Source organism: Protopterus annectens, chromosome 2.part1 (genome assembly GCF_019279795.1).
Source record: "Protopterus annectens isolate FY-2018-M chromosome 2.part1, PAN1.0, whole genome shotgun sequence".
Lineage (NCBI taxonomy): Eukaryota > Metazoa > Chordata > Ceratodontiformes > Protopteridae > Protopterus > Protopterus annectens.
The window spans coordinates 1,181,813,614-1,181,840,008 of NC_056729.1; the positions used below are offsets into that span (position 1 = coordinate 1,181,813,614).

At 40.7% G+C, this 26,395-nt stretch overlaps 1 protein-coding gene across 1 annotated transcript in view; it reads left to right on the top strand.

Moving 5' to 3' along the window:
- Positions 1-26,395, top strand: part of KIF13B (kinesin family member 13B) — a gene marked incomplete in the record, with an annotated part of 3,953,176 nt that overhangs the window by 2,737,581 nt on the left and 1,189,200 nt on the right. The window contains 1 exon segment of the mRNA XM_044062707.1: positions 24,669-24,724. Within this exon segment, the coding sequence (XP_043918642.1) occupies positions 24,669-24,724 (56 nt within the window).

Here is a 26,395-nt window from a genome sequence, read left to right on the forward strand (position 1 = left end):
CATCAGGATTTTGAATTTCGCGCTTCTGGTCTTTCAGTATTTAGGGGTTTCTGCTACATAGTCTCGAGATTTTGAAATTCGATATTTCAAAATTTCGAGATTACGTAGTGAACCCCATTTCCATGGCATGAGCAGGTTTTGCTAGGGCTGTCCTGCGTGAGTTTTTGGAGGGGTCCTCCTTACCTTCCTCCTCCCTGCCTTCCCTGTAGCTTTTGTACTCTCCTAGAGGTAATGTATCCTGCAACAGTGAACATAGTACAGTTGTGTAAAGTCTTACCATAACATAAATAGCCTTCTTTTCATTATTGCAGTATTCACTCCCTCCCTGTTGCCTACTTTTCTCCTTTTACATGGGTGATATTTTCCTGCCGAGGGATTTCTTTTCATCGATCCATTCCTTCCTTTTTCTGGATGTGCATGTCCTCCTTGATACTGGAGGTTCCTAGTTTTCCTGTAGCATTTCAGTTCTGACTTGGAAATGTACATATGTCACCTTTATGCCCTATGCTGACATGGGGAGCATATGGCTGCTAATATACTGTGCTTCCTAGATAATAAAGGCTTTGGTAAAATGACCAGACATTGGGCTATCATTGGTTGGAGATCGCAGAGGTAATCAATACTGCAACAGTGAAAAGAAAGGCATCTACTGTTATGGTAAGATTTTTACACAACTGTACTATTAAAAGGTGACTGGAGCCAACTATTGCTGACTTGTAGATTCCCACACTAGTTGAGGGAAGACAAACCATGCCCCTCTGAAACCGGCTTCTCTCTCTCGCTGTCTGTCTAAATTATTCATTCAACAGCTTCTTCAGAGTTCATTCACTGCTCCTAGTCTTATTTAAAATGCCCAGAACACACAAAAGAGGATCATATATGTTTAGTGGAAATGGACACCTCTCTTTCAGATAATTCACATGTGTGTCCTTGTGTGAATTAACTTTGGTAAATGTTCCCCTCTCACAGAATCATTTGTTAAGCTGTTCCCTTCTGTAAGTAGTCAAGCCGCCCTGACTTGCATGCTTCCTGCTAGGTCAGCACTTTACATCTCTGTCGTAAGGCTGTCTTTACCTAGAAAATTCAAATCCTTTTGTGGTATTTCTTCCCTGATGAACTAATAGCTATGAGTAATTGTGTTTATGTAAATCTGAGAGCAGTTTCAGCATCTTTACTACATCTCTAGTGAAAACAGTTACATGTGTCTTAGCTCTGTACAGATTTTCCACAGAAAGAGTTACTTAACTTCTAATAAGCAGGTAACCATATTATTAGTGTAATTTGTATGGTTAGAGTGTCTGTTATTTCCTAAGGGCAGGTAACCGGTCTCCAAATGGTGCTCTAGCAAAAGCAGATTTTCAAACATTTTTTCTTTAAGGGAGATGATCTACATTACCGCAAGTCCAGCCCCACCCACCTTAAAAAGCCACTTGCATTTTCATCACTTTTTCAAGGAATCAGTTTGTGTGGCTAACCCCTAACATGCAGCTTGCCATTTTTTAGAGATGGCCTAGATGTAGCCATACTTTCAGTGGCAGTCATTGTAAAAGCCGCTGCACAGTAAATAGTTTCCAGCTTCAGAAGACCACAGAGAATCTTAGAGTCTGCACAGCAGAGATGCAAAAAAAAAAAAAAATGTTTTTAATGTGGTATCAAGAAGAAATTCAGTAATATTGGAAATCAGAAAAATCTTGACAAAGAAGAAAGCTAATTATGTACGAAGGCAGAACTCTTGATGTTCTTCCATATCACTGTTGCAGTCATCACATTTGGGTTATCCCTGTCAGGGTAGCCCTTGGCCGCCCCGAATACTAGAGACTTAGTATTTCTGCGTCGGTTGCTGTCGCTTCAGGACTAACGTCAGGTCATCAGTACTATAAAAGTAAGGCAGCTGACACCATTACATCAGTCTTCCTGCTGTGGAGCCCGAAGCAGAAGCAGTTTGCACAAGTGCTGGTCAGCCGCTACCTGAGTTTCGTCTACCAAACTGAAGTTGAAGTCTTCTAAAGCTAAGTACCCAATTGGGGATCCTTTTTTCTTGCACTAACCAATATCAGAAAAAGTTAGTAATCGTCTCACCTGTGGAAAGCAAATACCACACCGAGACTTCCATTCTTACTGCATCACTTGTTTAGGCCCAGACCGTGACGTCCCCCGTTGTCACTTCTATGCTTTGTTCAGTGCTAGAACCTTCCATCGTCGGGCCCTTATTGTAGCCAGATATTTTCGCTTACAGTCTTTGAATTCTGATATGGCTTCGATAAGCCATCCGACAGCAGATTTTCCGAAAAAATGTAAAGATAAAGATAGAGACAGACCGCACAGGTCCAAACCTACCAACAATGCTTCCGTTAAGCTAGTCGTCAGTTCTCCGGCCCTCAGTGAGGTGCTTTTGCAGCCTCTGATGCCCGCTTCTGTGGATTCGCAGGCCGCTGCCGAGACCCTTTCATGCTGCAAAACTCTTCGACTAAGGATCATGCAGTTGTCTCTACCTTGAATGGGTCCGGAGCCGCTGAGCAGGCACCAGCTTTCAAGAAAGTTCGCAATACCAATTCTCGACACAAACAGATGTCTTCTTTTGTGACTACCGTTCTTTCAAAAACGACCAGGTTTCTAAGGCCCAGGTACAAACCACACCCAAGAAACCGACGACCCACTCTCAGATGCCTACTTCCTTGCTTCAGTCTCAAATGCTTAAAATGATGGAAGATCTTATCATGCCGATCAGGGGAAACCAAGCTACCCCCTCCAAAAGGAAAACAGATCTGTTCCCTTTAGTTTTGTCTGAACAAGAGTCAGATAACTCTGATGCATCTGAATATAAAGACATGCAACCCCTCTCTACTTATGATGATTCTGATGCAGAGGATTCCATTCCTTCAGCCTCTCCCCAGAGGATTTTTCCTTTGGGCAAACCCTGCATACCTTAAGGGAGCATTTCCAATGGGTGAGTCAAGACTATCCTCAGTCTAAAAAGAGACTCGGGGAATTCCTAGATCTTCCACAGCACAGACCCTTGGCCACCCCACCCCCCCAGTCCTGGATGTTGTGGAGGATGTTTTCCTGGAATCCAGCTTGACTCCTGACACCCTCCCTCCTGCACCCAGAAAAACAGACAGGTACTATAGAGTCCCTGACTCTCACAAATTTCTTTTTAAAAATCCCACTGCTGACCCTGCAGTAATTTCTCCAGGGCCTAAAGGGATTAAAGCAACCTCTGCTAAGAATCCCACCCCCTCAGATAGGGATTCCCAAGCACTAGACAGATTGGGTAAAAAAGTAATACATCTCAGCTACTCTTGCTATCAGGGCACTACACTGTCAGTTCCATATGCTGAAATTTCAGCAACATACCCTGGAACACCTCAAACAAAAAATGTCTTCCTTTCCTGCTTGGGCAGAATCTAAAGAATTACAAGAGTTAATGCATTCTGCAAGTCAAGTAACTAAACACAACTTGCACTGTGGTTTTGATGCCCTAGAAGCTTCTTTCAGGGCAGCAGTCGCTGGATCTGTCATTAGAAGGCATGCATGGCTTAAGGAACAGTCCCTGTCACACCATGTCAAATCTAAATTGTTGGATGCCCCCTTGCACAAAGATACCATATTTGGCACTAAGGCAGAAGAGGTCTTAAAAAAGATGGAAGAAAAAGCAAAATCTATGCAAACAGTTAAGGATTTCTTGCAGATCTAGCCACTCAGGTTCAGCAGGCATTGTCCCACCAAACACTGGTCCTTTCCTGCTTCCCACTAAGCCAGTCCAGCCTAGGCCCCGGGGAACCAGACCCCTCCCCCAGACAGCAGCCACACGGAATGCAGAGATCTAAGCAGTGGACTACCTCCACTTCAAAACCAGGGAGTTCTAAGCTACCCCTTATGGTAAGAACTCGCAATGACTCACCTCCCCCACCCCCTCCCTCTGCCTAACTTCACGTACCCCTAGGAGGAAAACACTCATTTCACGCAAGCACCTGGGCCGCCATTACCAACGACCACTGGGTTCTGAACGTAGTGTCTCAGGGATACAAATTTTCCTTCCACACCCTTCCAATCCCAAAAGGGTACCCATATTTACCACCAAACCAGTGGGCAGAGGCTCAAACGCAAATCCTTTCCCTGCTCTCTATGAGGGTAGTAGGCACGTTCCTGCAGAACAGACAGGCCAAGGTTTCTACTCCAGACTTTTTCTGGTGCCCAGAGAAGAGGGCACCAGGCACCCCATCCTCGTTCTATCCATTCTAAACACCTTCCTGGTGATCCCAAAATTCAAAATGCTCACCCTCCAGCAGCTGCTACCCATGCTCTCCAAGGACACTTGGCTAATCACCCTAGATCTAAAAGAGGCCTACCTCCACATTCCTATCAGGGAATCATGCAGGAAAATATCTCCGTTTCAGGGCAGGATCTCAACACGTTCAATTCTCTGTGCTTCCCTTTGGCTTATCTATTGCTCCCAGAATTTTCACAAAATGTCTGGCTCCAGCCATTGCCTTTTGCAGACAAAAAAATATTCAGATTTACCCATACTTAGATGACTGCCTTATTCAGGCAGACAGCCAGAAAAAGCTGCTCAAGCACCTGGCCTTTGTAAAGACCATACTAACCTCCCTAGGGTACACAATCAACGAAAAGAAATGGTGCCCACCCAAATGATTATCTTCCTGGGAGCAAGACTGGACACAGCATCCCAGATGGCATACCTTACACCAGAGAAACAAATTTTCCTGACAGAATACTTCTCTCAACTAGCCACCAGGCTCCAGCTGTCTGCAAGGAAGATCCTGCAAGCTCTGGGGTTCATGGCATTTTGCATATACTACTAATTCCATATGCCAGACTGCATATGAGGAAACTTCAGTGGTACCTAAAAAGCCTTTGGTGTCAACACTTTCAAGACCTGGAAACTCTTTTACCTATAATTCCTTGCCTCAGAAAAGATTTTCTTTGGTGGGCAACAGCATGCCCACACAACAAGGGACTACCTTTCTCGCTGCCCTCCGCCGCCCAGATGCATCAGACTATTCTTGGGGTGCACACCTGGGCGGCAGGTGCATACAGGGCCAATGGAGTCCGCAGCAAATCCCTCTGCACATCAACCAAAAAGAGATGATGGCTGTCCAGCATGCCTTGATAGTTTTCAAACCCCTTCTCTCTCCAGGGGCTCTCTTGATCAAAACAGACAACACCACTGTGATGTAGTATATCAACAAGCAGGGAGGGACTAGCTCCTACCTTCTGTGCAGGCTGGCCATGACCCTTTGGCACACAGCCTCTGCCATGCAGCTACACCTGTTAGCGCAGTTCCTACCAGGCTCTCTCAACTCTCTGGCAGACCAATTAAGCAGAAATCTTCTGGACCCACATGAGTGGCAGCTCAACAGAAGAATCTTCACCCTAATAACTCAGAAATAGGGCACCCCGAAGATCGACCTCTTTGACTCCCACAACAACCATCAGCTCAGCAAATTCTGCACCAGGGAACATCACTGCATCCACTTGGAAAGTGGATGCCCTGTCCTTCCCCTGGGTCAGTCTATGCCTTTCCTCCACTACCTCTCATCCCCAGGGTACTGCCCAAAATAAAGGAGGAAAAACCAAGGACTATTTTTATAGCTCCAGACTGGCCTCGGCAGCACTGGTACCCCTTGCTGCGCAGCCTGTCCCCACTGCCCCCATGGCATCCTCCTCAGATTCCAAGCCTCCTGACCCAGAGGGAAGGAGAATCCATACATCCCCAATTGCAGACACTCAAGTCTGGCAGCTTAGCTTATTCCCTAACCCTGAACCAATCTGCCAATCTCAGTAAACAGGTTTTAGATGTTCTAAGAAACAACAATAACACTGGTTGTAACAAGGCTAAAAACAAAAGCATTTAATGGAGTAAACACTTTCACGGATACACCGCTTCTTCAGACTACAATCAAACAGCATCACATTTAAATACTAAAACAATCAAACTAATTATGACATCATACAATTAAAACATAGCTTACTTAAAGGAACACTGCATAGCAACTCTTAAAAACAATAAAATCAATGCTTCAGTGGCTTTGCCTTGAGAAAGGGTTTAAGTGAAACCATGCTGTTCAAGCCCGGAGGTTTGTCAGCATAGAATCGCAAAATCCATTCTTGTTCAACTAATTCAGTAGTATTTTTAAAGTCTCCCTCTCTCTTTTTAGCAGCTACAATCTGAAGTACTAAAAACTTAAATGTGTGGTCCATGCCTTCCTTCATGTTGTGCATAGCTAGTGCACAGTTTTCTTTCATATTCCTGATGTCCCTAAAATGTTCTAGTATCCTGTCCTTAAATCAACTATTCGTTTTTACCTACATAGAAAGAAAAACATTTAACACAATAGCTAAAATAAAAAACATTACAGGTCCTACAGTCAGCATAGATATTGGGGTCAATCTTAAAGCCTAAACTGGGATGTGTAAAAGGTCCTCCCATGTGTATATGGCTGCATGCCGTACAATTTCTGCATGCATAAGTACCTATTCTCTCTGACCTAGGACACTTAGTAAAGTCAGCAGTTCTATAACACAAATGGCTTTTCATGGACCTATTATTGCGAAAGGTAAAGTTAGGTTTTTCACCTATCACCCCTTTAAGCCCTTCAACTGTAGACGAAATGTCCCAGTTCTTAATAACCTCACATACCACATTAATGTCACTAGCAAAGGTTAAAGGCATCCGTAGCACATTGTTAGTGCTACGTCCAACATCATTCCTACTAACTTCCATCTGTAAGGGAACAATATTCTCATTATTATAAGGTTTACATCTCTCAAGCCTGGTTCTCCAGGCCTCAAGTATACATTTATCAATGTCATACCCTTTATATCCTCTCTCAATTAATTCTGATTTAAGCTGATCCAAAGCAAGTTGCAACTGGTTGTCATCATTATGTAGATGCATCATCCTAAAAACTTGTCCTTGTATAATATTCTGTTTAGTGTGTTTCGGATGCATACTATTGTTGTGCAACAGGTTGTTCTTCCTCACTGGCTTCCTATACAAACTAGTCCTGATAGAATCAAACCGATGCTTGCTGACTTTAACATCAAGAAAATCAATTTCATTAGGAGAATATTTGTGTGTAAACTTCAGAAAACTCGTAGTCCCATTCAGATATACAGTGAAATTAGTAAGAGCTTGTTCAGAACCCTGCCACAATAAAAAATATATATATCCTCCACAAATCTTATGTACCAGGCAATGGATCCACTGAACAGTTCACTAGAAAGTGTATACTTGTGTGTATATATATATATATATATATATATATATATATATGTATATTCCTTCTGTCATGTCCATTGCTTCTGTGGCCAAAGACGTTCAAAATGAATAAGTATAGAAAACCACTCACAAGGGTCAAGTGCCTCAAATAAAGCACAAAATTATAAATCCAAAAAGAAAACTCTTTGAGGCACACCACGACAAAAGTGAACCGTTTATTTAACTAAAACACTAACATAAAGAAAATAAAAGCGGTCAAATTCAACATAAAAAACAGCTAGCGCTTTCGGTTCGCTTTTATTTGTCGTGATGTGCCTCAAAGAATTTTCTTTTTGGATTTACAGTTTTGTGCTTTATTTGGGGCACGACCCTTGTGAGTGTTTTTTTTTTTATACTAATACTACTAAATTAGTTCAATAAGAATGGATTTTGCGATTCCATGCTGACAGTCCTCCGGGCTTGAACAGCAGGGTTTCACTTAAACCCTTTCTCAAGGCAAAGCCACTGAAGCATTGATTTTATTGTTTTTAAGAGTTACTATACAGTGTTCCTTTAAGTAAGCTGTTTTAATTGTATGATGTCATAATTAGTTTGTTTTAGAATTTAAATGTGATAATGTTTATTTGATTGTATTCTGAAGAAGCAGTGTATCCGTGAAAGCGCTTAATCCATTAAATGCTTTTGTTTTTAGCCTTGCTACAACCAGTGTTGTTGTTTTTACTTAGTACGTTTTGTTTCTTTCACTGGTTGTTTTATCGGTTTGGGAGTTTTATTTAATAATAGGTTCTAGATGTTATCCGTGAGGCCAGACTGCCCTAGCACCAGGAATTCTTATGCTGTCAAATAGAAAAGGTTCTGCACCTGGATCCAGGCTAAGGGAGTTAATACATCACAGCCCTCCCTCCCTCTCATCCTGGATTACTTAGTTGACCTACTGCACAGTGGTCTTTCTTTCTCCTCTGTAAAAATTCATTCCACTGCTATTTCTGCTCATTTTCCCACTGAGCAGCCCCTTTTCTCCCACCCTTTGATCAAACAGTTCCTAAGAGGGGCTAGCAACTTGAGGCCACCAGGAAAGGCACCAACCCCAGCTTGGGACCTTAACTTTGTATTGGAAAGCTCACACTGCCTTCTTTTGAGCCAACTTTTTCTGCAGCGCTAAAATTTCTCTTCTAGAAGACAGCATTCCTTCTGGCCATCACTTCAGCCAGAAGAGTCTCTGAGCTCCAAATGCTCATGGCTGTGGAACCCTTCATCATCTTCCATGCCGACAGGGTATCCCTCAGAACTAACCCATCCTTCATGCCCAAGGTGGTGTCCAGTGTGGCTCTCAACCAATCCATTCATTTGCCCACCTTTTTCCTAATCCCCAGAACAAGGGGGAAAGGATTATGCACTGTCTAGATGTGCACAGACAGCTCAGGTTCTGTCTAGACAGGACTAAATCCTTCAGAAAGTCTGATCAAATTCTGGTTGGCTTTGCTACAGGGACAGAAGGCAAAGCCATCTCCAAACAAACCATCTCCAAATGGATAGTACACTGCATCCATTTCTGCTACAAACAACATGGAAAGCTTCCCCTCAAGGGGGTCAGGACACACTCCACCAGAGGAGGCTCCACCTCTGCAGCTTTTCTCAGAGGAGTCCCCACCAGGGACATCCTGGAGGCTGCCACCTGGACAGTTTGCACTGTTACCAAGCATTACCACCTGACTCTCTTCTCCAAATCCAGGGCAGGGTTTGCCTCTACAGTCTTGCAGGGCATCCTAGCCAGCCCCTAGTTTCCTTGACTGCCTCCACCCATTTCCTCAGCTTTGGGAATCAAGCCAAATGTGATGACTGCAACAGTGAAACATGAAGAACATAGTACAGTTGTGTGTACACTTACCATAAATGTAGATGTCTGAGTGTATTCACTGTTGCAGTCCTGGTTTCCCTCTCTCCATCCCCCTTTCTTCACTTTCCTTACAAGGGACATATTGGTATTTACTTTCTACTGGTGGGGTTCTTCCACCAGAACCTGGCTCCTGACTGGTTAGGGCAAGAAAAACTAATGTAATGGCGTTGTCTGCCTTACTTTATACTAGTGATAACCTGACGTCAATCCTGAAGTGACAGCAAGCGACGCAGAAATACTAAGTCTCTGGTATTCGGGCTGGCCGAGGGGTACCCTGGCAGGGATAACCCAAATGTGATGACTGCAACAGTGAATGCACTCAAACATCTACATTTATGATAAGTGTACACAACTGTACTTCCTTTACTAAAGGTATCCCCTCCCAAGGGTAGCAGAACATGCATCCAGTATACTAAAGCGTTAGGATTTCAAGTACTTTGTACATCACACGTATGCTCACCGCTCACAGCATAGGGCATAAAGGTGACATACAGACGTACATACCTCAGAACTTCCTTGCTGCCAGTCAGAATGCCGTCTTCAGTCATAAGTCTGAATGCTCCTTCGTTTGTGCTGGTTACCAAGCCGTTTTCATATAAGTGCCCCATTGGGGTTTTCTTCTTGTCTTATTGTTTCTTTTGGTTTGGGAGTTTACATGTCATTCAGAAAGGAAGAATGTCACTGTGGGAGACGTGTTCCCCATAAGGACATTCACGAGCAGCGTCTTTTTTGCTTGGGTGCTTCTCACTTTCAAGTCTTTTGTCAGTGATTCATTAGATGGAACATCATTGTTTGGCCCTTCTGCAAAAGAAATGCTTACCTCCAGTGAACAAGAAGGAAAGACTCTGCCATAGGACTTATATTTTCTACCCTGAATGATCTTTTTCAGTGAATCAGCAAGGTGGCAAGAAAATGTGGTTTGGCAGATCCCAGGGACCTTTCCAGGACTTGCATGGAGACAAGTCCTTTGGAGACATAGGAGGGAGTTCTAATGGAAGACGCCATTTCCACATCAGTGGAGGCCCACAAAGTCAGGGTTCCCGCAATTTCTTTCCGGATAGGCCGTTTCAGCGCTCCTGAAGTGTTGCCCAACTACCCATGTCTGGAGGCAGTCAGGGGACATTTGTTCTTGCTCCCAGAAGCCTGGGCTGCTATAACAAAAAATACTTGGGTGCTAAAAATAATATTCAGAAACTGTTTTATTCCCTTTTCCAGATTTCCATTTCCAAATGAAAAAAGCTCCCTGATATTCCACCCAGTCAGAGGGAAGCTGCAGCATAAGAAATTCAAAAACTGCTAGACAAAAGTCATCCAGGACATTACACATGTCCAAACAGGATTTGGAACATGCTCAAGGTTCTTTTTAGTGCCAAAAAAGACAATGAGACCAGAGACCAATTTTGGATCTAAGCAAGTGAACTCATTCCCTCCAGTACAGCTCATTTGAGTGTATATCTTTAACTCCCAGTGGGTGTGGCTTGAGCCTTTAAAAAAATAAAATCCTGGCAGATCGATTCAGTGCCAACTTCACTCCCCTCTCACCCCCTAAATGGCCCATCTCAATACCGGAAGATTGCCAAATTCCGGTAATAACGGCCACACAGGTAAAAAATGCACTCTCCAAAGCTAAGAATGCAGCATCCATGGGACCAGATGACATCCCGGGCTGTGTACTACATGAACTACAATATGAACTGGCACCTCACCCAAGTGTCATGTTTAATCATAGCCTCACCTCGGGTTTCGTGCCCACTGAGTGGCGCAGAGCTACAGTTATTCCACTCCACAAGGGGGGATCCACCTTGGATCCCAGAAACTACCGTCCCATCTGTCTAACAAGCCTTATCTGCAAGGCCATGGAGCGTATTATCATGGAACTTATAAACAAAGACATTGGCAACCTTCAAACACTGGACCCCACCCAGTTTGGGTTCATGAAGGGCCGATCTTGTCTCTTGAACCTGATTGACTTCTTCGAATCAGTCTCCAGAGCCGTGGACAAGGGTAAGGTGGTCCACACAGCCTATCTAGACCTTGCCAAGGCCTTTAACACCACCCCCCACTCTGGAATCATAGATAAGCTTACTAAGTTGGGCATTAATCTCTACGTCGCCCAATGGGTTGCTAACTGGCTTACTGACAGAACCCACAATGTAAAAGTAGCCGACTCCAAATCCAGCTCCAGACAAGTGGAGTACCTCAGGGTTCAGTCCTGGGACCGCTCTTGTTTGGCATCTACTTCTCTGAAGTACAGGCCAACACTAAGGGACTCTGACAATGTTCACAGATGACTGCAAACTGGGAGCCATTATTGAATCCCCAAATGATGTGGATACTCTACAAAAGGGCCTTATAGAAACAGATGTTTGGTGCCAGAGCCATGGGCTCAAGCTCAATGCCAAGAAATGTATAGTTATCCCCTTTGGGAAAAAACATGTATCCGTGAATTACCATATAGGTGGCAGTACACTAAACACCGAAAGTGTGATAAGAGACTTAGGGACACAGGTGGACAGTGGTCTCACCTTCGATAACCACATCACCACAACAGTCACGAAATCCTTCTATGGGGCACACCTCATCACTAAGGGCTTTTCATCCAGAAAAAAGGAGGTCATTGTCCCACTGTACTCATCCCTCATTAGACCCATTATAGAATACAACACCCCATTTTGTATGTACCTCTCAAGACATCTGCAACAACTGGAAAGGCTGCAGAAATACCTCACTAAAAGAATCACAGGCCTAAAGCAGGTGCCCTACCCTGACTGCCTTAAAAAACTCCAGCTGTACTCTGTCGCATATCGTCTACTCAGAGGCGATCTCTGCTGAACATACAAGGCCATGTCAAACCCAGAGCTGTTGGACATGCTACACTTAAAGAAATCCCAATCCCTCAGAGCCACATGCTCCAGGGATTTAAACCTTGTCATCACAATAAAAACATGCTGGAGGGATAGGTTCCTGACCCAGAGACTCCCCAGACTCTGGAGTAGATTGCCCATACATGTCAAGCAGAGTGCCTCTTTGGCCCTCTTCAAAAGGAACCTTGACGATTGGATGGGAGAAAGGAAATTCCCCCCAGGGATCACTTCAGTCGCCCTGCTAGACAGGGGTTCAGGGAAGTAAATAGTGTGGGAAGAAATAGCCAGGGAATTGTTATGGCTAGGCTTGTATAGGTCCTAGGGCTGATAGCCTAGTACCAACCTATGAACCTATAAAGTTATCACCTTACAATTCTAACAGTACTCATTAAAAGAGGTCAAATATCAATACAATTATGTTTGCCAACATGTATGCTTCAAGATAAAATATTCTGATACCTTTAATACAGCATGGTTTTGGAATTATTAATGCAAATATGAACGAACAATATTTGACCCCTAGAAGCGTAGTAGGAGGTAAGTGCAGAAACGCCTGGAGGCGTACTCAGCTATAACGAATTTGTGAAAAAATCAAAGTTCTGAATGGCCATGGTTCAGTCCTTTGTACCCCTTCTATACAAGGATGTGATTGGATGTGCCCCATCAATCTTCAAGATGCATACTATCACATCAAAGTAGACAGGCACTTGTGTAGACACTTGCACTTTTACCTGAGAGGCGGTCACTACCAGTTCAAAACCCTGCCCTTTTGACTCACCACAGCCCCCAAGGTGTTTATCAAGTGTATGGCTGAGGTAGCAGCTTATTTGAGACTACAAGGATTACGAGTGTTTCCATATCTAAATGAGTGGCTTCTCACTGCTCCAATCATGCATTTCCTAGAGCAGTTTGGGGACTGTTTGCTCCATATTTGTCATTCACTAAGTATAACAGTGAATTTTGCCAAATCCAAACTGAGACCAGTACAGATTTTGGAGTTTATTGGTGCCCATCTGAACACAACTCCGATTAATTCCTTACCTTCTCACCATGTATGCATATTCAGATCTCAGGCTCTTCATGTTGTATGTCATCCTGCTTCTCCTGCCAGACTAATTCTTCAAGCTTTAGGTTCCTTGGCAGCAGCCATAGTTTGTCCCTTTAGCATGCTACTTTGTGAGTGTCTTTCAATCAACTCTAGGTGTTCAGTGGTCTTTTCTTCGACAGCCCGATTAATTTCCATTCAAACTTACTCAAACATGCAAATGCCATATTCACTGCTGGGTCCAGTCAGACAATATTTATGTAGGTCAGTCTTTCATTCTATTTTCCCCTTTGGCCACAGTGACCATGGGCGCCTCCAAACTGGGTTGGAGGAGGCATTTCTTGGGAAGGGCGGTCCGGTCCAAGGCACGTCCCTCCAAGAAACCAATTTACATATAAATGCCCTGGAGATGAGAGCAGTCTTTGTAGTACTGCAGGCATTCCAAGATGCTCTTCTTTTAGAGACCATTGCGATTCAAACCAACAACATGTCTGTGATTTGGTACATCAACAAACAAGGGGCAATTTGGTCTTACCACCTCTGCCAAGAAGCTGAGTTTGTGGCAATGGGTAATCTCCTCCAAACACTTTATAGTAGCAGTGCCCATTCCTGAGAAATCCAGAGTACTAGCAGACAAACTCAGCAGTACCATTCTGATATCTCATGATGGTCCCTCAATCAATTAGTAGCATAAGAAATTTTTCTTCATTGGGGCCAACCTTGCTGTGACCTCTTTGCATCTCTCCACAACAAGTGCAGCAGGTCTTTTGCCCTGATCCCCCTGCAGGAGGAGTCACCGAGAGATGCTGTAGTCCACATATTGCCCTCTGGTCTTCTTTACACCTATCCCCGAACCTCTGTTTCCAAAATTTTTATAAATGCCAATCAGTTGAAGAGCAGTCATCCTCATTGTTCCTTTTTGGCCTTGCTAGGTATGGTTCTACTTCTTTTGGTCTCATCTTCAGTATCCTCACTGGATACTGGACCCAAGTCCAGACCTTCTGTCACATCGCTCAGGGATGAAATATCTCAGCTCTCAAACTAACCGCATGGTTTCTCCACTTCCATTAATAGGTAGACAGCTCAGGCTTTCTTCCCTAGTATGCGCCATACTTTTATCCTCACAAAAAAACTCCACTAGAAGGATTTACAAAAGTAAATGGAAAAGATTTTCCTTATGGGCTCTGAATAACAACATTGATCCATTCACTCCCCCTGTCTGTGCTGTACTAGACTTTTTAGCTTCCCTCTTTCAAGAAGGTGCTAGTTTTTCCACAATCAAAGCACAATTAGCAACCATATCTATTGTTCATTTGGGGTACAAAAAGTTTTGTTTGGCTGCTTCCACGTTATGCAAAGCCTTTTTAAAAGGCACCTTCCAGCTTAGACCTCAAGTGAAAGAGCCATCATCTCCCTGGGATTTAACAGTAGTACTGCAAGGTTTGACTCAAAAACCCTTTGAACCTTCAGCAAAAACTGACTTAAAGTATCTGTCTTGAGAAAGCTACGGACTTTTTAGTGACTCTTAATTCAGCTATCATGATTTCCGAACTCCAGGCTCTTTCATTTAAGATACCTTACATTGTTTTTCATAAAGACAGGGCTGCCTTACAAACCAACCCTTCATTCTTAGCTAAACTGGCTTCTGGATCTAATATTAATCAAACCATTCATTTACTAATCTTTTTTTCAAAATTTTCAAACAAAAGAGAATACATTCTACATATTCTGGATATGCATAGACAATTACTCATTAAAAATTGGACTTAATTTCCAGAAGTAGAGCTGCCTTTGGTTCAGTGGTTCTCTGGAATGTCCTTTCGTAAGGGCCACCCAGAATTTACATAGCTGGGGACTCTGTCCCATTCATTGAGAAAGAATGAAAAGGACAACATCGTGTTTAAAAATTAAGTACTCACCATAATTAGGCATCTGTGTTAGTTTCATTCTTCTTCAACCCCCCCCCCCCTTTCCTGTCATCTTCTGGAGTGACCTGATGGTTCTTTTTTTGGAATCTGTAGTTCTGGGTTTGAGCCATACTCTAATATCTATTCTCCTTTTTTGTACTGCTTAATGGATGCTTTATGGCAACAACCTCAATCTGAGTTGTTGAGGATGGACTAGGGAATTATGGGCAGAGGGAGAAGTTCCTAAGTTGGATCCAAAGTCTGTAGTATGCGGCTGAGTCAGATCCAGGAATTGGATCCGTAACCCATCCATTGAGGAAGAATGAAAATGGACTACACAGTTGCTTAGTTTTGTTGAGTACATAACTTTTAATTATGGTGCAGCTGCTTCTTCTAGAGCTGCTGCCTTTGATTCTTTGTTGAGACATTACTCTTGGCTTCACCTCCAGCCTTTGCCTGATGTTATTAAGGCTAAATTGATGGATGTCCCCCTGGATAATAATGCATCTTTTTGGTTCTGCAGCTGCTGAGCTTTTTAAGTGTCTGCAAGAAAAGGGCAAGGCCTTGCAGGAATTGAAGCGTATTTTTGTTTCCCTTATTCCCAAATTTTCAGAGGAATTATCCTTCTAAGCCTGCCTTTGTGCGTATATAGTGTTGCCCTCCTCCCAAATGTAAAAAGGGTTTTAGATGGGCTCCTCCTCCTAAGTCTACTCACTCGTACTACTCAGAAGCCTCCTTTTCCATACAAGCCAGATTACGTCTGTCTGCTTCCCTCCATACTACATCAGTTTCCTTTGTCTCTTCATCTCTTCCTGTCTCTTCCCAACTGGTTAAGGATCCCTCAGGAGTCTTTCATTCTGTCCATCATCCCTCAGGTATGCTTCATGGTGTGAAAACCCATTCCTCCTTTTTTGGGCATTCCCCAACCACCTCAGGAACAGATGCCCTTTTTTCTAGAGGTACTTCGGGGCCGTTTGTCTGAAGGCATTATCCAAGCAGTTTCTGCTCCTCAGAAGGGAAAGAGTTTTTTTTCAAGAATGTTTTTGTTCCCAGGAGAGGAGGCCCATTCTGGACCTTTCACAACTCAACACCTTTCTGAAGATCCCTTCTTTTCGGGTGCTGTCCCTTCAGACTGTTTCTTCTACTACTTCTTCCCCAGGCTTTCCTGGTCTGTCTGGATTTCAAATATGCTTATCTTCACATTGCTATTCATCCCTGTTTCAGGAAATATTTACATTTCTCTGTTTCTTTCTTGCATTTATTAGTTCTCTGCTTTGCCTTTTGGCCTTTCTACTACCCAAGTGGTTTTCACTAAGTGACTCACTCCTGTGGTTGCCTTTTGCAGGATTAAGGAGATACAGATCTTCTCTTACCTGGACAACCTGCTCATTCAGGCTTCCTCCCCAGAGACCATGCTTCAGCACCTTCACTATGCTGTTTGCCTCTTGCATAGCCTGAAGTGTATGATAAATTTCCGGAAATCTTTCCCGACTCCTCCTTGGGATTATGTTTTTCTTGGTTGCAGTCTCTAGACCATTCCTTTGCTGGCTTCCCTGCTACTGCTGAAGGCTCATGCTCTTGCTCTTATTGCCTTTTTTTCATTCCCTTCTTCTTCAGGTCTCAGCTATTGCCAGAGTGTTTCTAAGGGCTCTAAGCTCCAATGCTTTCTCTTGCCAGACTCCATATGAGGAAGCTACAGTGGTTCCTAAAGTCAGTATGGCTTCGACACTGTCATTCTTTAGACTTTCTAGTCCCTCCTCTTCCATGCCTCAAACTAGAGATTTAATGGTGAATTCATCAGCTGTCTCTCAATCCGGGGCTTCCTTTTCAGCCCCCAGTCGTTTCTCAGGACCTGCTTTCAGATGCCTCAGCCATGGGGTTGGGGTGCTTCTTTCAGTCTTGTCAAGGTGCAGGCTCTCATTAGAGGTCAGACCACGTCAACTTAAGGAGATGAGAGCTCTCCAGCTGGTCCTTCAAGCCTTTCACACCCCTTTTCTCCAGAGGAGCCTCAAAATCTTAGTGCCACAGTGATGTGTTATATCAACTAGCAAGGGAGAACACGGTTCTACCTCCTGTGCAGACTAGGTCTTCAAGTTTGCGATCTAGCTATCCAATATCAGGTGACACTTCAAGCAGTTTATATTCCTTTAGAGCAAAACATTGTAGCTGACTCTCTGAACAGGTCCGTTACACAGGCTAATGAATGGATGCTTCACGGAGATGTGTTTTTGAATTGTCCACCAATGGGGTGCATATCAGGTAGACCTTTTTCCTCCCCTCTGAATAGACCTTTTTTTTTTGCACCAGTGTCCCAAGTCCTCTGGCCTAGAAGGTGGATGCCCTGTCTTTTTCTTGGAAGGGGATGTTTCTCTACACCTTACCTCCCCTTCTTCTAATACAGAGGAAGTCACTGAAGATATTTGCAGATGATATTTTATTGAAACTTTCCAGTTCAAGATCAACCTTTCTCAAACTCTAATCTTTTATAAAATTATTTTAATCTTTTTTGGTCTCTATTTTAATCTATCCAAATCTATATTTTTAGTATTAAATAAAAAGAAAAAATCAAATTATTGGTGTACAGGTCTTCTCGCTTGAATGTCTAGGTATCATATTGCTGTTGCATATAATTTAAATAATGACTGCTAATTATGATATATAAATATTATAATTAATCTTTCCTCCAATTAGTATAAGCTTATTTAATTTGAAGATAAACTTCAACTAATAAAGATGATTTCTGACTAAAATATTATATATAATTCAAGCCTTGTCTCTGTTTCCAAATAAACAACATATTAGTGAAATAAACAACTCTTAAAATTTCTTTGGTTTCCCAATAAACTCAGAATAGAATTTTTCTCACAGGTTCATAGATGCTAGCTAATTTTACCCCATGTGAGAATCAAACCCTACACCTTGTGTATGTAAGGTAAACACCTTAACCATTTTGCCAACATTGCATCATCACACAAGTCCTTGGATTCATGGAGGAATTATTTTTTCTGACATTAACACGTTAATGCATCAATTTTAAAACATTAAAATAATAAACTGGATCGACCCCAGTTATAACTACAATTTGAAAACTTTACACTTAACCCTTTTTAATAACAAGAATAATATATAATCATAATTCAACAATTTAGACAATTTTTGGCATTATGTAATTTTTTTCAGTATAATGTCTGTTCCTGTACAAATTCAAATTATTTGAACTTTATACTAAAATCCTAGAAACAGGGTTTTCTCTAATATCGATGTTAAAATCTTGTTCGAATCTCTAGTCCCTTTTACTAGCATCACAAAAGGTTTTTCAATAAAACCCACAGTTATACACTTACGATCTGAGAGACCAAAAACTTTGTTTGCTGGTATCAGTATTTTAAAGAAGTAAAAACTAAAGAAGTTCAACAACTTATTTCAGAATTTGACTTAAATCTTCAGGATTGGTTATTACTACAAAATGTGAAAACTTATAAACAGGAGCTATGTCTATGTATCTCTCATTGTCACTTTAAAGAAGATCCCAAATTAATTTATTTTATCTAAGAAATCATATTCAACAAATTAATTTAAAAACTTTATAAAATATTTATTGAATGTAAAATCTTAAATTCTGAAATCACATCACTTTAGACTATGCCTACCAATTCACTTGTCATCGTAAATTCAAATGTTATCTGTCAGATACGCCTCCTAGTCTGAATAATGGCATATATTTACAGGGAATTTTTTTACACAGAGCCTTCTTAATTCCAAATAAAATAGCTAAAATAAATAGAAATAAAGTTTTGTGTTGGAGATGCGTAAAGTTCCTTCTATTTGGAAACAGTTTTACACTCTTTCTGTTCATAAAGGAGGTAACTCCACAGAAATATCTAATTTCAGACCTATCGCTGTCCTCTCCCCTCTGTCCAAAATCTTTGAGAAATGTATACACAAACAAGTTATGCATTATCTCTTACAAGAAAAACTTCTCACTCCAACACAGCATGGCTTCCGTCCCAAGCTCTACTATCATTTCTCAGCACCTTAGCTCTTGCTAAAGATGATCACAAGCTCATATCCTGTTTATTCCTTGACCTTTCTAAGGCTTTTGACACTGTCTTACACACACTGCTACTTAATAAACTTGTAGACCTAAACTTCTCCCCTGATACAATTGCATGGTTCTCTAGCTGTCTCTCTGATAGGCTGTAGTCAGTACAATGGGACTCTACCCCTCTCTCAGTAAGAACAGCTGTTCCCCAAGGTTCCATTCTTGGACCTCTACTCTTTAATGTCTTCAACTCACTCCACTCCTCTTGTCCTCGATCTAAAACATTGTCCATTATGCAGATGACTCTACAGTCATAACTGTTGCTCATTCCCCCTTAGAATGCGTAGCAAATACCCAGCCATCTTTCAACTCAGTAGAAACATGGCTGACTAATAATCAGCTCAGTTGAGACTATCACAAAACTCCTTGGCATTGCCATTGATGACCAACTAAAATTCGATCTTCACATTAAACATTGCTTCAAAAAATCCCACCAAAAGCTAGGACTACTGTTCAGGAACAACAGATTCCTAACTACTGAAGTTAGGATTTCTCTTACCCATGCCTGTCTTCTACCATGTTTAACCTATTGTTCCCAAATACTCACAAATCTGAACTCCCCCCTACTTACCAAATTAGAATCAACCTACCACAAAATAGCTAGATTTGCAGCTCAACAAACATATAAACCTCACCACTGTCTCTTCCCTAAAATACCTGAACTGGCCAGAACTACCTCATCTGTTCCTACAATCTCAACTCCAAGTCATACACTCCATCCTGTATCAGCCTGATTTCTGCGCAAGTCGATCTTCTCTCATCTCTCACTATTCCCCTACCAGACTTTTCCGAAATTCAACCCAAGACCTACTAAAAATCCATAAACCCAACTCCAACACAGGGTGCAACTTATATAGCTACGATCTTTCTGTTGCATGGAACAAACTCCCACTGTAAATAAGGACCCTGACTCACCCCAGACAATTTAAGCTAGCAACTAAAGACCACTTTAAAAAACACTGGTCCTGCCATTGTACTAACCCTCCCTAATTATAACCTACCTTTATAGTACAGTCAAACTAACTTAATAAAACTTACCATTAACTACTTCATCCTATGCTTCCTGTGCAACCTCCAAAACTACTTCTATACTCTGCCCCCTGACATTCCTATGTAACCTTTTAAGTTTGTGCTACTCTGCATACAAAACCTTATATTTACTCAACTCTCTTTTTAAACCAAAACATACAACTTATTCTACTTTAACATTCGCCTTTTTGTTTATAGTACTGTTTTGTCCGTCAGCAGTGTACATGTTGTATAGCTTATATATTTCAACTACCAAAATTCTCTATTGCTATTTGTATTGAAATGTATCTGTATTGCTACTTTTATTGCATTGTATATCTTTGGAGCTTTTCTCCCCGGGACTCTGCTGAAAAAGGGCAGTAGCTCAGCTGGACACTCCCGATCAACAAATGTAAAATAAATAAATAACAATAAAATAAACAAAGCTGATTGGGTACAAGTATTCTGTGACTGTTCTTCTTTGAGCTTATTTTGGACTAAGATACTTTTTTAAACTATATTTTCTAATAGCTTTTCATCGTCTAAGTTTATAATTTTATTTAATGTAAATTAAAATGGTTTGAAGAATGTTAATTTTTCTCTGTTATGGATTATTCTTGCGGTAACAAGGAAATGTATCACTAAAATGGCGAATTTCTGCACCACCATTTGAGGATTTCTTAAAAAAAAAAAAAAAATGGCGCTCAGAGATACTAAAGTCAAAGAACAAATAATTCATCCTAATTTATTTACTAATTATCCTTGGACAAAAGTGATATCTGTTATTGATTTTAATCAACTGAATTCTGTCAACAGTATTTAAAAGACTGAAATGAAATGGAATACGGAAGGTTTTCTTATGAACAAATGGAGATAAATCTTCATTACATTTTGTTTTCAGGACTTTGTATATATTGTATGTAGTTTAAATTGTATTAGTAATTTTGTTATTCATTATAGTATATTTCTACTCCATTAGATTATGTATTTGTTTTTTGTTTTTTTAAAAATTAAAGTTTCTTAAAAAAAAAAAAAAAAGATCCCCCAAAATCTTGTTGGTGATTCTCTTTTGGCCCAGACAGCACTGGCTCCCTTTTCTGCATCTAGCCAACAGCAGTCGCCACAAGTTGCCTCATAGGGTGGACCTACTCACACAGAACAAAGGGTTTCTCATCCACCGTCATTTGCCCGCTCTTCAACTGACACTGTGGGTGATACGGTTTTGTTCCCTTTTAGGGACCTTTTTTTCTGAGGACATGCTTCGGGTTCTGCAGGAGGCCAGGAAACCCACTACCAGGAAATCTCATGACTTCATATGGAAGAGGTTTCCCCCTGTGATGCCTTGCTCATAACTAGTATCCACTTTCTGTGGAGTTTCCTCTGGTTCTGTCCTGTTTGTGTGAATTGCTGTATGTTGGGCTGGCATACTCTTCAGCTGAAGTTCACCTTTCAGCTATTTCTGCTTGTCTGCCTTTGACACCTCCTTTGGCTTCTAGGTTTGAGGTCAAGCATTTTCTTAAAAGCGTCCTTCATATCAGGCTTCCCAAGAAACCTATTCCTCCTTCCTGAGATCTGTATTTTACTGTTGAAAAATTTACTATGGCTCCTTTTGAGCTTGCAGCTTCAGCTTCCGTACAGCATTGTACTTGGAAAACTGTTTTTCTTTTGGCCCTTGCTTCTGCTAGGAAGGTGTCTGAGTTTCAGGTCCTTATAGCTGTTCCTCCTTTTTTAGTTTTTCATAGTGACAAGGAGTCTGTTTGTACTAATCCTTGTTTTATGCCAAAGTGGTTAATGAATTGTCTGTTAATCAGTCTATTAATTTGCAGACATTTTTTCCTTCTCTACAGTGTGCCAGTGAGAAGGTTCTTCTCACCTTGGATTTACACAGACAGCTCGGGTATTATTTGGATAAGACTAAGGCCATTCTCAAGTCTGAGAAACACTTTATTTCTTTTCATCGTAGATCGTTTAAGTTTGGCTGTGTCAAAGCAGACCATTTCTCCATGGATCTCTAAGGCCATTTCTTTTTGATAGTCTTTCATGGAAAAAGCCTTTCTGCTTCTGTAAAGGCTCATTCTACCAAGGTGTGGCTTCCTCTGGTGCTTTATTCAAAGGATTGGATACCAATTCCATCCTTGAGGCTGCTACTTGGACTTCTCTCCATACCTTTAATAAACATTACAAACTGGATGTTGTTTCTAGGGCTAGAGCTGGCTTTGCCAGAGGTTTTAAGGGTCCTGCTGGGCCTTCTTCCTTTCAAGTTTCTTTTTGAGCTTTGGTACTCTCCCTTTAGTAAAGAATACTGCACCAGTGATATGGAATGACATAGTACAGTTGTAAAATCTTACCATAACAGTAGATGTCCTTCTCTTCAGTTTTGCAGTATTCACTCCCTCCTCCCCCTTTTCAGTATTTCTTCTTTTTCCTTCTGGATGCACATTTTCTCCTTGTCTCCTTGGACTATTGTTCATCCTGAATCTATTCATTTCTGAGGTATGTACATCTGTACTTCACCTTTATGCCCTACACCATGAACGGGGAACATGTGTGTGATATACTAAGTCCTTGAAAATCTAAGGCTTTAGTATACTGATGCGATGTTGGGCTGCCCTTAACAAGAATATTGCAACAGTGAAGAGAGGGACATGTACTGTTATGGTAAGATTTTACACAACTGTACTTTCACCTCTTAGTACTAGATCAACTGAAACACTGTTAAAAAAAAATACAAAAGGGCTAATGTTTTTACATAGGTGGCAGAAAATTTGGTCACAATATAGATTAACAGCAGAAGTTGCAGTAACTGTTCTTCTCTTGCAGCAGGAAATAAGTGAAAGAGTAGCAGTAAGCAAAGCATGTTGGTTGAAAACATCTGCATTTTTTTGAAAAGTGTTTGCATGGGAGGTTGGTGGATGGAATTTAAAACAGACAAGAGTTACCAGGATGTGGAAAATGGAGAATATAAACTACTGTAAGAAGTATGCTTTTGGGGGGGGGGGTTAAAAGACCATATTTTCAGGACATTCCAGCAATAAGGTTTTTTTGTAAACTGATGTCAGATACATTTAAGAATGTATTGAGAATAAACATGTATGCACTGATCAGTGCTGTCCAACTTCACAAGTTAATCTGTGTCTGCAACTGAGCATCGACATTAGACTGTAGTGTGGCAGCAGTGGTAGTATGCAGTGGATAAAACGAAGTTGGCTGAAAGATGAGGCTAAGACATCACATCAGTGGTTAGCACAGCAGTGGAGAACAAACACACCATGCACTACACTTGTAATTCTGAAATCTCAGTAAGGAGCAGAGAGAAAATAAGCTAAATGAAAATTCTTGCAGGAGCATTGTACTGAGAGTATACAAAGAGGAATTAAGAAGTGTGACACGCTCTTGACATTCCCTATGCAGAAATGTTACAAGAAGAATGTTTTACTAAAACTTAGACCAGAAGTTTCTAGTGGACTGAGGATGATGTGAGGAATATATTAAGAATTATATAGGAATAACAAAGTTTTAATAAAACAAAATCAAAAGCTCTGAAGAGTGAAAGTGCTGTAATGAGGATACTTAGTATGCAGAACATAGCTCTTAACTCTCAATGTTTTTGTCTTATATGTTTCGTCTGTTTCTCATAAAATTTGTGGTTTTCTGCCACATCATTGAGAACTGACGACACTAAATAGGCAATTGTTTCAGACTTCATATCCTGTAGAAAAAGTACATGCTAATACAAAATATGTTCTGTCATCTTTGTACATTTGTAAGAGTGATATTTAAAACCTGTTCCTGATTGTGGGCCTTTGTCTCCCCATTATTTTTGGCTTTGTTCAAAGTTGTGCTAAGTGGTTGAGAGAAAATAAGCTAACTCTTGTAGAGGGAATAGTTACCCATTTAATGAAAACAATATAGAATATTAAAGGAATTATACAGTAAAGTTTCACAATCACTCAGGAGATCACGTAGGGGTTAGATGGTAAAGTGAGGGAAGTACAAGTGGATGAGAACTAGAGGGCATGTACATGAAGTGTGAGAGTGGAGAGAATCCTGTTGAACTGATAATCTTTTAAATAGGATACATATGCATGTGTCCTGAAAAATGTAGAAAGTTGTGGATGATGTTCTAAGAACATTTTTTTTTCGAGTAACAGTGCAACGCCTATTTTACATGCTGTGATAGTGGCACACATACATTTTTTTTCTTGAACTGTTTATCTTTGATAGCAAAGTGTTGAGTGTTGTTTTGTTGGTGATCCCATTTCAGTGTCATGCTTGGCAGTATGCTGATTTGCTGAAATGTAGTCTCTGTTAAACTAATTCCTTCTTAGTTCTGTAACTTGACATTTCCAGTCTGTTACAGACACTGGAGCATTAGCCTTCAGAGCATTTATTTACATAGGCAACCTTAACAAACAATTTTACAGGGCATGTAATGAAAACTCCCAATTCTGACAAATATGCTTGCTTGCAGCATAATTAGTTACTGTAAACACCTATCGCATGAAAGAAGAAAGCAGTCATATTTAGCTTTTGAGTTCAAAACATTGATAAGATTTTTCTCTTGATAATTGGTCATTCTTAAGTTTGATGTTGTTGTTGCAGGACTCCAGCACTTGGCATGGAAACTCACATACCTGTACTCTTCCTCAGCTTAAGTGGTAAGTGTTTGAAATTAATGGACTGTAAGACTGCTTGTCCATTTTTTCTGTGAAGGATTCCTGACTTGGTTGCATGACACAGATGCAACAAACACATTATCAAATGCTGTAATTGTGACACTATAAGTGAATGGTTATGCAGTCTTATTACACCAAATGTAAATATGAAAAGCTTGGACAAACAATGAGTTAATACATATGTTGATTGTTTTAAATCAAATAGCACTAAAATGAAAACTATAGCACCTGTCCATGCAGATGAATTAAAAAGTTATTTATGTGGGAGAGTCGCACATACCTCTGCTAATTAAGTGATATTGAAAAGTTATTTATACATTGGGAGCTCTGCTTCCTCCACACTCTTGCTAACTAAATGCACCAAGTCCAAGGTCATACTTCTTCCATAATAGAGAGAATATTTGATTTACCAGCATTAGTCCATATTCACTTTAGTCTGAGTTAGTCTGATGTTCGAGGTAGTTTAGAGAGCATGGAGACTGTGACTTCGTATTTAGGTTGGAGGGAATGTGAACTCCTTCAGAAATGTACTTTATTGTGTTTTGAAAAGTATACTTGCTTAGATTTTTATTAACCGATACCTCCTTTTATAAAATGATGCTTTTTGCATTGCAGCTGACTATGAAATGTACAGTGCACAATTTTTAGGAGTTGTCATGCTATGTAGGTGCACTTATGATACAGAGGTTCTAGTTATTTTCCGGTATCACTGCTAAGTTAGGCTTCCTCTTCATTGAACATACTGCATTTAATGAATACTTTTTGCTTTAAGAACCCATTGACAGTGTCATAGAATTATGCTAATTAATTGCTTTCTTCATCTTTACATTTACATTAATATAACTGTATGATAATTTGCAATTTTATAGTTGACAGTTCAGATATTTAATTAACCAATTTTCTTTATGTACTCGTTCTAACTTTATTTATTTTTTTTATTTTATTTGAAGTTTGTTTGCCAGGATGGTCCATTGGGCCGAATGAGCCCATTTTCAATGGAGTCCTGGGAGAAAAGTTCCATAGATACAATATCAATATACAAGTAAAGAATAAAAGTAAAATACAATAAAATAACATAACAGTTTGTGTCAGAATAGTGCATATAAGCACAAGTAAATGTTAAATGTAACAGGAAAACACAGAAGAGCATATGCAACAATTCATATCAGTTTACCATTTTTAGTCTCTATGTTTAAAAGAAAAAAGTGTTAAGTAAGACAATAGTTAGTATGCTGTGTTGTATTCAGTATTGTAATTAAAATATAGAATGCTGCACCGTGTCTTTAATGTAATGCGTTGTAATTTGTAGCATCATACTACACTGGCTGCATGGAAATAAGCATAAGTAAATTTACAGAGTAAAACTGTTGATCAGTTTTATCATCAAAAAGTTTGAGAGATTTGTGTTTTTTTTTTTTTCTTCATTACTTAAATACATTTGTCATGGCTTATGGGGCAGAAGAGTAATTACTGAGATAAAATATTTGAGAATGTGTTGGCTGACAAGAATTCTAAAGTAAAATCATCTACCACTGAATTTCTGAGACTAATGTATGATAGTGAAACCACATTAGATAGTAAATACCAAAGTAGTGCGAACACAGGCAAGACTGTACTGTCAAGCCCCATTCCTGAAGTACTGTTTACATGTAC